This window comes from Ovis aries, chromosome 20 (assembly GCF_016772045.2).
Source record: "Ovis aries strain OAR_USU_Benz2616 breed Rambouillet chromosome 20, ARS-UI_Ramb_v3.0, whole genome shotgun sequence".
NCBI classification, from domain to species: Eukaryota; Metazoa; Chordata; class Mammalia; order Artiodactyla; family Bovidae; genus Ovis; species Ovis aries.
This window is the reverse complement of record NC_056073.1, coordinates 32,182,600-32,197,883: the sequence shown is the minus strand read 5'-3', so window position 1 is coordinate 32,197,883 and position 15,284 is coordinate 32,182,600. Positions and strand designations below refer to the sequence as shown.

Below are 15,284 nucleotides of genomic sequence, written 5' to 3'. Positions count from 1 at the left end.
GCATAGTAGGCAGATTTTTTAATCTCATGAGCTACCAGGGAAGCCCAGTGTCTCAGAAAGAAAGAAAAGTGAAGTCTCTCAGTCGTGTCTGACTCTTTGCGAACCTATGGACTGTAGCCTGCCAGGCTCCTCCATCAGTGGGATTTTCCAGGCAAGAATACTGGAGTGGGTTGCCGTTTCCTTCCCCAGGGGATCTTCCCTACCCAGGCATCGAACCCGGCTCTCTCCACACTACAGTCTGAGCCACCAGGGAAACCCACTGGTCCCAGAGGAAAGTCAAACTCTCACCTGCAGGTGGCGCTGGCACAACAGAAGCCTTCAGTTCAACTTCATCTGCTGGTGAAGTTATGACTAGGTTCTCGCCAGCAGACACCATGAGCTGTTTCACTGAAAGTTAATTAGAAATTGTCCATTTCATCATATACTTTAATGATGCTACATTACTGTCCTATAATAGATTTTTTAAGTATCCATGAAATAAAATAACACACTTATGTAATAGTTCTTCATCTGACTTTATCAAAGATACTTTTTCCCCTCTGACTAGTAACTGAACTGTACCCCATATTAGGCTGCAGGGTAGATTTCATCAATTTAAAACTGTCTATGTGAGTAGGCACTGTGGGGAAAATAATGCTTCAGGTTGACTGAGCAAGGTGTCAGGGACAAGAGTTGTGAGAAACAGGTGGGATACTGCCGATCAGGGCTATTTTTCCCTCTTGCCACCAGCTTTGCTTGACTCTCTAGTAGGTGCTATTTTTAGCCATAAAAAGATGGAGTATAATCATAAGTGTTTCTGAATCATTATTCATACACCACTCAATTCTTCTGATAGTAACCTCATGCACTGCTGCAATGGCCTTGCTCTTGGAACATTTCCAAGAGAAAATAAATCCAGGCAACCTCAATGTTACAAAGGCTATTTTAACTCAAGCAGTAGGCACATCCACTCTCACTAAATCAGCATTCAGAACAATGGTTCCTTGCTCTATAGCCAAGATAACACTGATACATTCAATTGACTAGACTCAACAGGACATCAGCCTCACTTGTAAAACACAATTGAGATAGGTCAAGATATCACACAGAGAAAAGCAAAGACTGAAAAAAAAAGGCTGAGTGCTCTCTAGAGGTCCCAGCTACTTGGAGATGTTAGAGGGACATGTGGCTCATTTAAATCCACGTTTCTCCTCCTGGTCTGTATCCAATCCCTTGAGTGCCTTCCTAGACCAGCTATAGAGGGTTTGCTGCCCTCTCTGGCGCCTCTTCCCTGTCACTGCCTCTTTGTAAGAAAGATCAGCAATTGTGAACTAAGAAAGGACACTGGTTCCAACCCCTCACTTTAAAAATTGAGCCCTAGAAAGGCAATATGAGTTGCCCAAGGTTATGTGGATCACCAGCAACAGATATTTAACTAATTTAAATGTATTCATTTCAACAGTTGCTTATTTACCAGACTGAACACTGCCAAGGGCTTTAAAATGATCAATTCATTTCATTCTCTAAGCTCGCTAGGCAATAGATGCTATTAGAACCCAAGGATGCTAATTCCCAGGCCAGTTTCCTTTTCATTATAGTACTATCCAGCATTTCCTCCAGCATTGTCCTTCTCTCTACTGAAGCTCAGGATCAAAGTAAATAACCAAAGAAGAGACTGAAAGTGAAAATAGCTGAGTCATGTCTGACTCTTTGCATCCCCTATACAGTCCATGGAATTCTCCAGGCCAGAACACAGAGTGGGTAGCTGTTCCCTTCTCCAGGGGATCTTCCCAACCCAAGGATCGAACCCAGGTCTCCCACACTGCAGGCAGATTCTGTACCAGCTGAGCCACCAGGGAAGCCCAAGAATACTGGAGTGGGTAGCCTATCCCTTTTCCAGCGGATCTTCCTGACCCAGGAATTGAACCAGGGTTTCCTGCATTACAGGCAGGTTCAACTGGGCTACTAGGGAAGCCCAAAAGAAGAGAGGGTAATCCTGAAAGGATCTCACCCACAGAAAGGCTCAGGAAACATGACAAAAGTCTCTAGTAACTTCTTGAGTATTAAATCTAATGGGAGCTTTTCAGTCGCCCTATAACACACAGCCCCCTCATCACTAGGCTTCCAACGTGGAGCCCGCTCCTCTCTCCTTCCGTCAGTCCACATCTGCTTGCTCGCTCCTACCTGTCAACCATGACCACCTGGTCAGCTCCGGAGGCTCCTTCTGCTCTCCCAGCTCCTAATTCAACGACAAGCCCAGTGTTCCACCCCTCAGGCCTCTCCCCAGCTCACCTCCCCACTCTCCCGGGACAGCCTTCATCGATCACCTCTCCACCAGTGACATCTAGCCCTTTATCTTCAGCCCAACTACTCAGCTAATTTTCAGTTCCAGGTATTTATATACCTCAGCGTCCTCTCTGCTCCCATAGCAGCCTCTCACAGCATATTGTATGAGATCCTGTATTGCCATACTGTTTGCCATATGTATCAAACCATCCATTTATCTGTTAGACTGGTCCTCTAGATCACAGACTCATGGAGGGAAAAGACAATATATATTCATTTTTTAAAATTCCCAGCGCCTAGCACTATTTCTGGCAAACAACAAATGCTCAACAATGTGCGCAGAGGGAATGAGCAAACTTTAAAAGTTGTCGCTACTATGAATATACTATTCATAGCATACAAATATAAAATATAGTGTGAACACAGCATGTGTTCAGCACATTTCTTCCAGGTGTATTTTTTAACTTACCTGTCCTGGGAGCAGTGGGAGCAGATCTGAGCTGCTCAGATGGGATGGTGCTGGTGGGAAGGGTTGGAATGCTATGCTCTGTGCTCCACGGGGTGACTGTGAGAACCAGGCTCTTCTCCACAGTGGCGGGGCTGACCTCCAGGCTGGCTGGAGGAGGATCATGGGATGGCATTAGGACCTAGGCGATCAATTACAAGGATAAGTTGACAGAGGGGAAACAAGGTTAAATACAGCCAGGTCAGTAAAACTCAGGCTAATAAGACAGGGGACCCAAAGGGGGAAGTTGAAGTGCAAAACCCACAAAAAGAAAAGCTGTAACTCAAACATTAACTGGAGAAGGGGGCACTGGTATTTACTGAAAAGGGACTCACTTTTGCAGTTTACTTAGCCACATAAAAGGTGAAATGTGTTAATACTTAGTGGTGGGAGAAAAGAACACGGTTAACCTGTGATACTTAATATTTTAATGGAAAGTCTTAAAGTGTTTAAGACAATTATAAGGACAGAAAAATACGGAAACTTTGAAAAGAAACATATACCAAAGTGGGGGGAAAAAAAAACCCACTTCTGATAATATCACTACTTAAAAGGCTGTTTAGCAATTTTTAATGGTTGAGATTATAATACACAGTCAGTTCAATCCAGCTTTCCTTACTTATTCTAACCTAAGCACTGATATCTTAAATAACATTCTTCTTTTTTTAAAAAAAGAAGTCTTAATTGGTTTATGTTCCTTTATCTTCTGATGTGCCCTCTTGCACCTTGAAATACACTAAATTCTCCCATGACCTGTCCTCCAGTCACTGTATTGCCAGCTGCCTTTGGCTTCCCCTGATCAACTCGCTCACTGCATCTCACCAAGTCCTGGTCTTTCCCAAGCGAGCACCCTCTGGACTCTCAACTGTTCTCCCCACAGGGCAGCCTCCATGTGTACCTCCCTGAGCTTCTGCTCTTAGCCCTTGAACCTTCCCTCTGCCTCGGTATGTCTTCTCTCCCAAAGGTTCCCACTCTTTTCACCTGTGTTGTTCATGGAAAGTTCCATACAGTTTATGTCCTCTCCTTGGTACCTCGCTCCCCCGATCCAACTGATTCATGTCACTAGTGAGTTTCTAGCAACCTCAGAACCTGTTGGGTCTTGAAGAAACTGCAGGGGGTTGAGAATACATCATCCCCAAATAAGACACTCTGGCAAACTGATTATTTTGAATTAAAGGTACTTGGAAAACTGTCGGTATAAAAAGAACACTCTGACCCTCCTCTGTCCCCGTGAAAGCAAGAGGCAAATCTCCATGGGAAAGGGACCTTTCCTTTCAAGGATTATCTACAACTTAAAGCAGCTCAAAATAATTTAACTGTGACTGTAGGGGGAAATTTGTATTTTAGTGGAAAATAAAGCATTGTACCAGGAGGATAGAAGGTAACCTTTCCACCAGAGAGAAGAAATCTAGGGCTGAGAAGGCTGAATAAACAAACCGTGTGTTAAAACAACAGGCCCAAAATAGAGTCACTTATGCCAAGTCCCTAAAGCAAGACTTACAGTTTCAGCTCTCCCGGAGAATGAAGCTCAAACCAGGCAATCAGGAATAATCTTAAGGTAATCTGCTTGATAAACTCCCACTGTCCCTTAAAGGAAAGTAACCTTGCAATAGTCAACCCACTTGCCTGCCTTGTATAATTTCCTCGTTTCCAACTCCCTTCTGCCTAAAAATGTCCTTCATTTTGTACAGCTCCTCGGAACTCCTTTCTATCTGTTATCCTGGATACTGCCTGATTTGAATGCATATATATTTGTTCAAACTCTTAATAATGTTACTATGCTTCGGCTTAATTTTTTAACAGATACTTATCTTTAACATATTTTGTCACCAATTTACTACCCCAAGCCTAAACCTCTTTGGCTTGTCAATTCTTCATAGATTTATTGTTTCTCCTGTTAATCAGGAGAAGAAAAAAAAAAAAACTTAGAAGAAAAAATTTTTTCTGCTCCTACAAAACCTACTACAAGAGATCTGCAAAGCCTCTGTCTATACATGCTGCATTATATGGGCTGGCTTCAAAACTTGTAAAAAACCCTCATTCATCTTAGATACCAGCAGAGGCATCTAAATCATCACTATGTGGCTGACATGTGAAGACAAGAGAACTATTTGCTCTTTTAAACAGTCTGGTCACAAGAGCCTAACAGAGGAATAAGATGTTAGGTCTGGAAGGTTCTGAGAGCCATCTTTCTTGCCAATACCTTAATAGGTGCCCTTAAGAGGAAACTTCTTGTGTCCTCCACCTAATGAGGCTGTGTTGTTTAGTTGCTAAGTCGTGCCCAACTCTTGGTGACGCCATGGACTGTAGCCTGTCAGGCTCCTCTGTCCAGGGCATTTTCCGGGCAAGAGTACTGGAGTGGGTGGCCATTTCCTTCTCCAGGGGATCTTCCCTGATCCAGGGAGGCACCTCCTGCACCACTGAGCCTGCCTCCAAAGTGAACTCAGCCGCCCCCCATCACACACACACCAGCCACACCCACCTCTTTCCCAGAGCTGTTGCCAGCTTGCCTGTGGAGCTGAGAAGTCTCTCTCTCCAGTTCTTCTCCTGGAGGTGGGGCAGTGACCAAAGGAAGCAACAACCTCTCTGGAGAGGGTTTCGGGGCCGCGGTCCATGCTGACTCATTTGGCTTATGGAGCTCTGGGTCCTCCAGCTGCTTCTCCGCTGGTGCTGCGAGGCTGTCTCCAGCAGAGGAGTTGAAACCTCCGTCACCTCCGGGCAGCAAGCCCCAGTCCCTGTACTCTGCGCTGCCCCGGGGCTCCTGCTTGCTGACAGGCTGGAAGAGGTTCTGCTCCAGCTCCCTGTAGTCATCTGAGTACTCAGACATGTCCAGGCCCCGATCTTTGCCCACGAAGGGCAGGTCCTTTCTGATATCCTCAGGTAAGTCCCCCCAGATTCCCGACGGGGCGCCCCTGTTCAGCATCACCTCCCCGTAGTCTAGCAGCGGTGCGGGCCTCTGGGCGGGCCTGAGCACAAAGGTCAGGTAAGACCTGATGGAACCCATCTTCTTGGGCTCACAGCTCTCTTTGTGCGGGCAGCTCACCAGGTAGCAGCGGCCCTCAAACCACCAAGCCAGGTCGCAGCTGGGTAGGTCACAGCAGGCGGATGTGCAGTCCCCCAAGGGGGTGGTCTGAGGCACCGGCATGATTTTGCTAGTTTCCAAGTTAGGAGAGATGATGGCATTGGAATATGTCCTCCCCTCACTGCACTGCGTCCAGGCACAACCTGCAAACACGCCAGCCACCAATAAGGAAACATGGCAGGTCACTTCTGGCAAGCAAATAAGCCACCAGCATCTCCTACAGGAAGTCCCCTGCCTTATCGTACTGCCCACCCATCAACACCCCCATCTGTATACCTGTCCTCGCACCCTTCTACCCCAACCCATCCATCCATGGAGTCTTCCATGTGTCCATCTAACCTCCCATCTTCTCTCTTTATACGGTGCTTCTCACTTAGTGAAGAGAAGCGTTCTTTTCTACGCGTGTATTGCTTTTACGCTGTTTGTAACATTTTGTTCCTCGCCCCAAATCCAGTTATAAAGGTTTACTTTAGGAACAGTGTCATATTGTTGTTGCTGTTAACTGAACTTTTAAACATCTCAGCTTATTCTGATGACAGGGAATTATCAAAAGAAAGAAACACTCATCCTAAATATAGGTCTAGAACAACTAGCTTTAAGCCGATTCTAAATAATGAACCGCAAACGTTGCCAACTGGCAAATCAGTAGATAGGAGAGTGGTACTACCTAAGTGTGATCTGCAGACACAGTGGGGCAGGCCGCAAACTCTGGGACCAGCCCACGGCATGGTAAGAGAATCTGGGGCTTTTAGAAAACTTGGTAGCAATTTGTCATTCCCTGGCACCCATGGACAAAATCACTTTTCTCCTTTTTTATGTTGTAAAACAAAGGAGACATTGGAATCTAAAAAATGGTACAAATGAACCTATCTACAAAACAGAATCAGAGAGGTAGAAAACAAACACAGTTACCAAGCAGGGGAAGGGAGGGAGGGATACACTGAGAGGCTGGTGTTGACATATACAGAATTAACATGTATAAAATAGATAACTATTAAGAATCTACTGTATGGCACAGGGAACTCTACTCAACACTCTGTAATGACCTATGTGGCAATAAAATCTAAAGAAAGAGGGTATATATGTATAACTGGTTCATTCTGCTGAACAGCAGACAGTAACACAACATTGTAAATCAACTACACTCCAATAAAAATCAATTAATTAGAAAAAATAAAGAATGTTGCCCACCATTCAGTCCCACAAGGATGAAGTCATTGCCCACTGCAGTCACTGACAGACAGTGTACCCAGAAAGGAATTCAGGATGAAAAGCAGGATGAGGCACTCTGTGCTTTGGAAAAACAGGCCCTTAGATAGTTGGACACATGTCTCAGGAAGAATTTTAATGAGCCCAGATTCTTACATCTTTCCGTACATAGAAAAGCACTAAAATCGTCAGCAGAGATACCTGCTCCTTGTGACTAGCAGCAGTGGTGTACCAAGAGGTGTGACTGGCGGCATGCATTCTCTTGCCCCAAATAATATACACACGGGCTTCTTCTCCCCAGTTTTTCAGAGCAGTTCCCTCAGAGCTACTGAGATGTTGTTGCCTGGGCTATAGTCCTCAGGAAGGTCCCTGAATAAAATTGAAACCTACAGCTCTTGCATTGAGTGTTTTTCTTTCAGTAGACAACTTGTTGATGTTTTACCAAAGAGTCTGTCTGTGGTAGATTGGAAATAAAAACAAATTGGTCCCTTATCACATATAGTTCCAGGAATGTAGTTCTGCTGAACTCTGAAGAGCAAAAAGATCTTTCTAGTGAGTGCTCATCATTGATCATTCTCTTAATACCTGTTACATTTTTCATAATGACAATTAGAGATGACTTCTAACTGGAGGTAAGATAAATGGTTAAACACAGTACAAGAATTCATGTCGTTTGGGACTTCCCTGGCAGTCCATTGGCAGGGATGCAAGTTCGATCCCTGGTCACGGAGCTAAAACCCAACATGTCTCCCAGCCAAAAAACCAAAACATGAATGAGAAGCAACATTCTAATAAATCCAACACAGACTTTAAAAAATGGTCCACATCAACATAAGAATCATTTCTTTTTTTCACCTGTATACACATCATCACCATTATAAATTTTTAAGAATCATTCAGTACCAAATATTGACTCAATAGGAAAGTCTAACTGGTCTTATCCAATAAGAATTAGACATAAATATGTATCTTTCCCAGTAAATAAGCAGGCAAATTGCTTTACTTCAACTGAAATGATATTTTCTCAAACCAAATCTATTTTTTTTTAATCACTTTAATAGTTTTAGCCTTTTGTTTTCTAAAGAAAAGCTTAATCTTTTATCAGATGTGGAGAGGGGGAAAATACTCTGTGCTGAACATGACAAAACAGTATATAACCTTTATAATCAAGGTCAAGAGATGATAAAGGGGATAAAATAGGTAGATAAATCTACAACTCCCAGCCCTACTCTCAAAAATACTGTCTTTGCTTATAAAGATATCACTACATCCCTTTAAATGAAGCAGCCTTTAAATGAAGACCCAAGCTAGAAATTTCTTTCAAACACAAATGGCAGGATACATTTTATTTCCCTTGAACAACTGTTGGGTCACCTCCTTTTGAAAAATACGATTCATAAGAACTATCATGTTTCACTTCTGGCTTTGGACACCAGAAGCTTAAAAGTCAACGTGTAAAATTGTGTCAAAGAAATCATTAAACAGGAAAAAGGCTGTGACCCTGGAACAAGCAAATTGTTCCATGTGGTTGAGAAGCTTGGCAGAAGTCTTCAACACAAAACTTACAAGCAGTTTTCCCGCAGGTTGCTGGTGGTGGTCTCCATAAGCCTCTAGGGCAGATCATCATTTTGTTCTGCAAAAAATCACCTGAATGGGCTGTTTATCTAGATAAATATACTTTAAGAGTGGATCTGAATAGTAAACAAAGAAGTTTGAGAAGTTGAGTATCGCAACAACTAAACCATCTATTAGACTCACTCAAGAAAGTTCTTGAAGAAACGAGAACACTCATAGGTTTGTTCCCTCTACAAAGCCCCAGTCCAATCCATGAACATGGTAAGCACTCCACGGGCGTTGACAAAACAAAATCAATGGTTAGCATCTTGTCAAAGGTAAAGAGGATAGAGAGAAAAGACAGACAAGCCCTAAATAACATTACTGGGGCTCAATTAACTCAGGAATTTTGAATAAATGAAAAACACTCCATAGGAAAATGACAAAAGGCAGTGAAAAGGCAGGGATTTTAGAGAAAAAAAAAAAAAGAGCTCAAACATTAATGACAGCACTTTCCAGAGTACATCAAGCATGGGATAAAGGGTCATTTTGCCTTGTATACTAAGCAGTGGTGAGGTGAATAAGATGGACGTTTGGCATGAGGAGAGTAATATGCAGGAAATGATAAAGCTTTCCTGATTGTAGTATTTCCTCAAGTGGCTCTTGTACGACCTAAAACTGTGCTTCTTAAAATTTAGATGCTTCAGGCTCCTAAGTCACACCCCCTAGGAGTTCTGATTCAGTAGGTCTGGATGGGGCCTAAGAAGACACATTTTAACAAGGGTCACTCCCAGGTAAACCTCAGTGTGTTTTTACTACATTGTGACAAACCCTGGATATTAAATCAGTTTCCCTAGCCATATCTCCATCCTCAGTCTTCAGTAAGTTTAAAGGGGTCTGGCTGGCCTAGCTGGGGCATGGATCACCAGAGCTGATGCTGATCAAGGATTTTATGCCATGGTGTGACCACAATAAGTAAACAGACTATATGAAAATAAAGATTTAAGATAGAAAAAAGCCTGTTATTTGCTTTCTTAAAAAGATCTACTATTCGGTTCTTTGAAATAAATACATGAAGTTTTCCTAGTATATACGAAATATGATTTTCTTTTCCCCAAAATAGTCATGACAAAAAAGTTAAATGCCTGTTTCCAGAAACCACTTATGCATGAGGCATTCCTTTTTATATGTGAAATAAGTCTGTTGGAAAGCAAACACACAGCACCTCCATCTCAGGTTGATCTGAGTTGCTTAAGTCAGAGAGAAAGCTCAAGCGTGAGGCTGTGGTGTCTCCAGGGTAATGGTTTCCTACCTGTAAAGGTCACCAGCAGCAGCAATGAAGTGAGTGCACCTGTGGGGGGCGCCATTCTGCCTCACACAGCGGGTGCAGGCAGGCTTCCTGGACAGGCTTGAGAGGTCTTTGCTGCGGGCTTCCTTTGTGCTTCTTAGGAGCCAGATTTGGCCTCAGAACTTCAAAGGAAAAACAGGAAAGAGGAAGGAAGAAAAGAATAGGTAAATGCAGAAACACACACAGTTCTATCACTTGTTCATGGCAAGGGGAAGCCTCTGGTGGGAACACCCCAGGGTCATAGTGGGGTTCAGGGCAGGACACCCCTAGGTGTGCCACTCTGGCATGTGGATTATTTCAAGATGAAAACAACAAACTCCAAAGGACTCGGGATGAAACTCTGTCCATCCCTCTAACTGCCGCAAAGGATTTAGACACAGGACCTGTTTGAGGAAGGCAGCTATCACCACGAATAAAGGCAGTATAATATGAGCTAGGCGTGGCAGACATGGAGGAACCTAGCAAAGTCTGCTTGTTAAAACTCCTCTCTGTGTCCCACTATCTCCTTAGGACACAGAAAACATCCATTTTCCAAATATTGGCTCTTTTTCATCTTCCTGTGAATTGCCTTCCTTCCCTTTGAAGTCCCAGATCTGTACCTGCTTCTCCTTGGTCCAGGAGGACAAATATACCTCATTATACCTGACTCTCATTTTATCTGGAATCTCTCATATTATGTGGATTTCTTATTAAATTGCAAATTTAATAGGCAATTAAATTTGGTTTTCTCCTGTCAACCTGTCTTATGTCATTATAACTATTTGACCAAACACACAAAGAGGGCCCCTCCTGACAACCATTTCTCAGGCAAACCATCCACCTGAAGTTTGTTTAAACAGAAAGAACAGTTCCTAAAAAGGGGCATAGGGTTTCTCATGCTCTCTCCCCTTATAAGCCCAAACCTAGGAAATAAAAGAACTGGCGTCAGAGGTTTGAAAGAAAGCAATGCAAAGCCCTCTTTCAGAAATGCTACACCCCCAATGCACACGAGGACACAAAGGCAAGATTGTACAGAAAAAACACAGCTCACTAAATGCCTTCACAAGTGACTCAGCAGCAATGCACTAAGGCTGTCAGGAAATTTTAAAATATTTTAATGTGTATTCACATATATTTCCTGGTGGCTCAGAGGGTAAAGCGTCTGCCTGCAATGCAGGAGACCTGGGTTCAATCCCTGGGTCAGGAAGATCCCCTGGAGAAAGGGAATGGCAACCTATTCCAGTACTCTTGTCTGGAAATTCCCATGGACAGAGAAGCCTGCTAGACTACAGTCCATGGGATCACAAAGAGTCGGACACGACTGAGCGACTTCACCTTTCACCTGAGAATGACTCAGGAGAAAAAAATTGCCTGAAGCAACCTCCCCAAAATCTCTTTCAGTGTGTAGAAACAGTTTACAGGATAAGAAAGGGATGTGCTATGATATAATTGACAGGATTTTCTTTCTTCCTTTGTGGTATTTAAAATAATGATGCATCTTCTAATCGCGAGCATCTTAGACTCAATGATCTAGAGCAATATGAGCATCTTGTTTTTGCCTGTCACTTTCTTCAATATCATCTTCACAGTAACCCAGGTGGCATTATTATCAGTGCTTAGGATAATATGAAGATGGTGAAACTGAGATTCACAAAAGTTCACTGATCTGCTCAAGGGTGAAGAAGAGCCAGTACAAGGAAGGTCTGGACTCCAAGTACTTGTTAATGTAACAAGGCTCCCAGGAGTGAGCACAGCTAGATAAGGGCTTCCTAATCACAATAAACTGTGGGAAATTCTGAAAGAGATGGGAATACCAGACCACCTGACCTGCCTCTTGAGAAACCTGTATGCAGGTCAGGAAGCAACAGTTAGAACTGGACATGGAACAACAGACTGGTTCCAAATAGGAAAACGAGTACATCAAGGCTGCATATTGTCACCCTGCTTATTTAACTTATATGCAGAGTAGATCATGAGAAATACTGGACTGGAAGAAACACAAGCTGGAATCAAGATTGCTGGGAGAAATATCAATAACCTCAGATATGCATATGACACCACCCTTATGGCAGAAAGTGAAGAGGAACTAAAAGCCTCTTGATGAAAGTGAAAGAGGAGAGTGAAAAAGTTGGCTTAAGGCTCAACATTCAGAAAACGAAGATAATGGCATCCAGGTCAGGAAGCAACAGTTAGAACTGGACATGGAACAACAGACTGGTTCCAAATAGGAAAAGGAGTACATCAAGGCTGCATATTGTCACCCTGCTTATTTAACTTATATGCAGAGTACATCATGAGAAATACTGGACTGGAAGAAACACAAGCTGAAATCAAGATTGCTGGGAGAAATATCAATAACCTCAGATATGCATATGACACCACCCTTATGGCAGAAAGTGAAGAGGAACTAAAAAGCCTCTTGATGAAAGTGAAAGAGGAGAGTGAAAAAGTTGGCTTAAGGCTCAACATTCAGAAAACGAAGATCATGGCATCTGGACCCATCATTTCATGGGAAATAGATGGGGAAACAGTGGAAACAGTGTCAGACTTTATTTCTTTGGGCTCCAAAATCAGTGCAGATGGTGACTGCAGCCATGAAATTAAAAGACGCTTACTCCTTGGAAGGAAAGTTATGACCAACCTAGATAGCATATTCAAAAGCAGAGACATTACTTTGTCGACTAAGGTCCGTCTAGTCAAGGCTATGGTATTTCTAGTAGTCATGTATAGATGTGAGAGTTGGACTGTGAAGAAGGCTGAGCGCTGAAGAATTGATGCTTTTGAACTGTGGTGTTGGAGAAGACTCTTGAGAGTCCCTTGGACTGCAAGGAGATCCAACCAGTCCATTTTGAAGGAGATCAGCCCTGGGTTTTCTTTGGAAGGAATGATGCTAAAGCTGAAACTCCAGTACTTTGGCCACCTCATGCGAAGAGTTGACTCATTGGAAAAGACTCTGATGGTGGGAGGGATTGGGGGCAGGAGGAGAAGGGGACGACAGAGGATGAGATGGCTGGATGGCATCACTGACTCGATGGACATGAGTCTGAGTGAACTCCGGGAGTTGGTGATGGACAGGGAGGCCTGGCGGGCTGCGATTCATGGGGTCGCAAAGAGACAGACACAACTGAGTGACTGAACTGAACTGAACTGAATGAGTGTGCCGTAGCCTTGCAGTGAGCTGCAAATTGATACACTATGGTCAGCTAGAGTTCAGTTCAAATTCACACCACTCTCTTCCCACCCATCCCTGGTTCCCTCCCCAAGCACACTTACACTCAGGCTTTTGGGAGAGAAAAAGACACCTGACTTTTCCTCTTCAAGTCCCCTTTCCAGAAGCATCTCATTCAGAAACTTACAAGGGGAGCAGGGATGACAAAGAGTGGGACACAATCCAAGGATCGAGGGAGTAGAGGGCATCTAAGCAGTGGACCACTCTTAGATTTGGGGCAAGAATGAGTTTTATTGAACATTAGAAGCAGCATTGCTGAAAAAGGGCACGACGGACTAGGAGGTCAGAGATTTCCTTTCTTACAAGGCGAGCAGGTCCTGTTTTCTAGGGTGAGGTGCTTGAGCAAACTAAGCTGAGCTGGGCTTAGTTGCTCAGTCATGTTTGACTCTTTACAACTCCATGGACTGTAGCCTGCCAGGATCTCTGTCCATGGGATTCTCCAGGTAAGAATACTGGAGTGGGTAGTCATTTCCTTCTCCAGGAACTCTTCCTGACCAAGGGGGTGAACCGTGTCTCCCGCGTCTTCAGCACTGGCATGCAGATTCTTTACCACTGAGCCAGAGAGGAAACCGGAAAGGACAAGGAGCCGGTCAACACAGTCAAACCGGGATCCTATGGAAGAAGGGCTGGGGAACCACTGGACCTTGCTTTGAGTCTTTCTCGAGAAACAGTTCAAACCACAAGAAGGCCACCCACTGAACTGCAGTGATGGCTCTGTCACTGGCCACTTGGAACAGGTTGCTGCACAGCCTACAAGCATCACTGGCCAGTGCCCACTAAGGAGAGAGGGGGGCCTCCCTGGCCCGTGTTACTGAGCTGAGTCACATCAAAAGACTGGACAGGATCCACAGTGAAGGTGGCGATGGTTATATTCAGGAGGTTGTTTCTGTGTGTCAGGATAATAGAGGCCATCGGAACACAAGCTTCCATAAGGTGAAGCAGAGAACATGAACATTCAGAGTCCCATAAGCTTCAGGCCTAAAAACCCAGAGGAAGACCGCCTGCTGGTGCAAACTGTCTGCCACTAATAAATTCCTTTCTCTGAAGCAATGAAAATGTGGTTTGGGATGGAAAGTGGGTAGAAGAAAAGATTGGTCATATCCCGTCTGCGGTGATTGACCATGCCCTAAAAGGCAGGAGAGCAACTGGTCCTCCAGCGATGGCATTCGGCCTGCTGCCAAGACACTGCCCAGAAGAGCAGAGTTGCTATCAGCCAGGGGCAGTTGGCTGAGAACCCCATGGATCAAGACCAGGCCCCTGCCGTACCATAGGATAACTTCAGCCAAATTAATAAAAGGTGAATCTCTGGGCAGACATTGCTCCAAAGGCACACAGCCTGGCAAACGGGCCATGGGCCAAATTTCCAACCCCTTTGGCAGATGCCCTTGTGCAATGTACCTTGAAAAATATCCTACTTGGAAAGCTCTGGAAAGCAATTATCTTAGAGCCAATTTATAATGCTCAGCAACAGTAAGCATCTCCTATTATCAACACCTGACCTGCCTCTTGAGAAATCTGTATGCAGGTCAGGAAGCAACAGTTAGAACTGGACTTGGAACAACAGACTGGTTCCAAATAGGGAAAGGAGCACATCAAGGCTGTACATGGTCACCCTGCTTATTTACCTTCTATGCAGAGTACATCATGCGAAATGCCAAGCTGGATGAAGTACAAGTTGGAATCAAGATTTCTGGAAGAAATATCAATAACCTCAAATATGTAGATGACAACACCCTTATGGCAGAAAGCAAAGAAGAATTAAAGAGCCTCTTGATGAAAGTGAAAGTGGAGAGTGAAAAAGTTGGCTTAAAACTCAACATTCAGAAAATGAAGATCATGGCATCTGGTCCCATCACTTCTTGGCAAATAGATGGGGAAACAGTGGAAACGGGGGCAGACTTTATTTTGGGGGCTCCAAAATCACTACAGTCATGAAGTGAAAAGATGCTTACTCCTTGGAAGGAAAGTTATGAACAACCTAGATAGCACATTAAAAAGCAGAGACATTACTTTGCCGACAAAGGTCCATCTAGTCAAAGCTATGGTTTTTCCAGCAGTCATGTATGAATGTGAGAGTTGGACTATAAAGAAAGCTGAGCACCGAAGAATTGAT

General features: G+C 43.9%; 1 protein-coding gene across 2 annotated transcripts in view; it reads right to left on the bottom strand.

Moving 5' to 3' along the window:
- KIAA0319 (KIAA0319 ortholog) overlaps window positions 1-15,284 on the bottom strand; it is a 76,159-nt gene that overhangs the window by 34,236 nt on the left and 26,639 nt on the right. For both annotated transcript variants that reach the window (XM_060403441.1, XM_027958422.3), the window contains exons 2-5: window positions 9,928-10,085; window positions 5,253-5,995; window positions 2,735-2,912; window positions 289-387 (exon numbers count right to left, since the gene is read on the bottom strand). In XM_060403441.1, coding sequence (XP_060259424.1) covers window positions 289-387; window positions 2,735-2,912; window positions 5,253-5,995; window positions 9,928-9,982 — 1,075 coding nt within the window. In that variant the 5' untranslated portion in view covers window positions 9,983-10,085. The remainder of the gene's footprint in view (window positions 1-288; window positions 388-2,734; window positions 2,913-5,252; window positions 5,996-9,927; window positions 10,086-15,284) is intronic.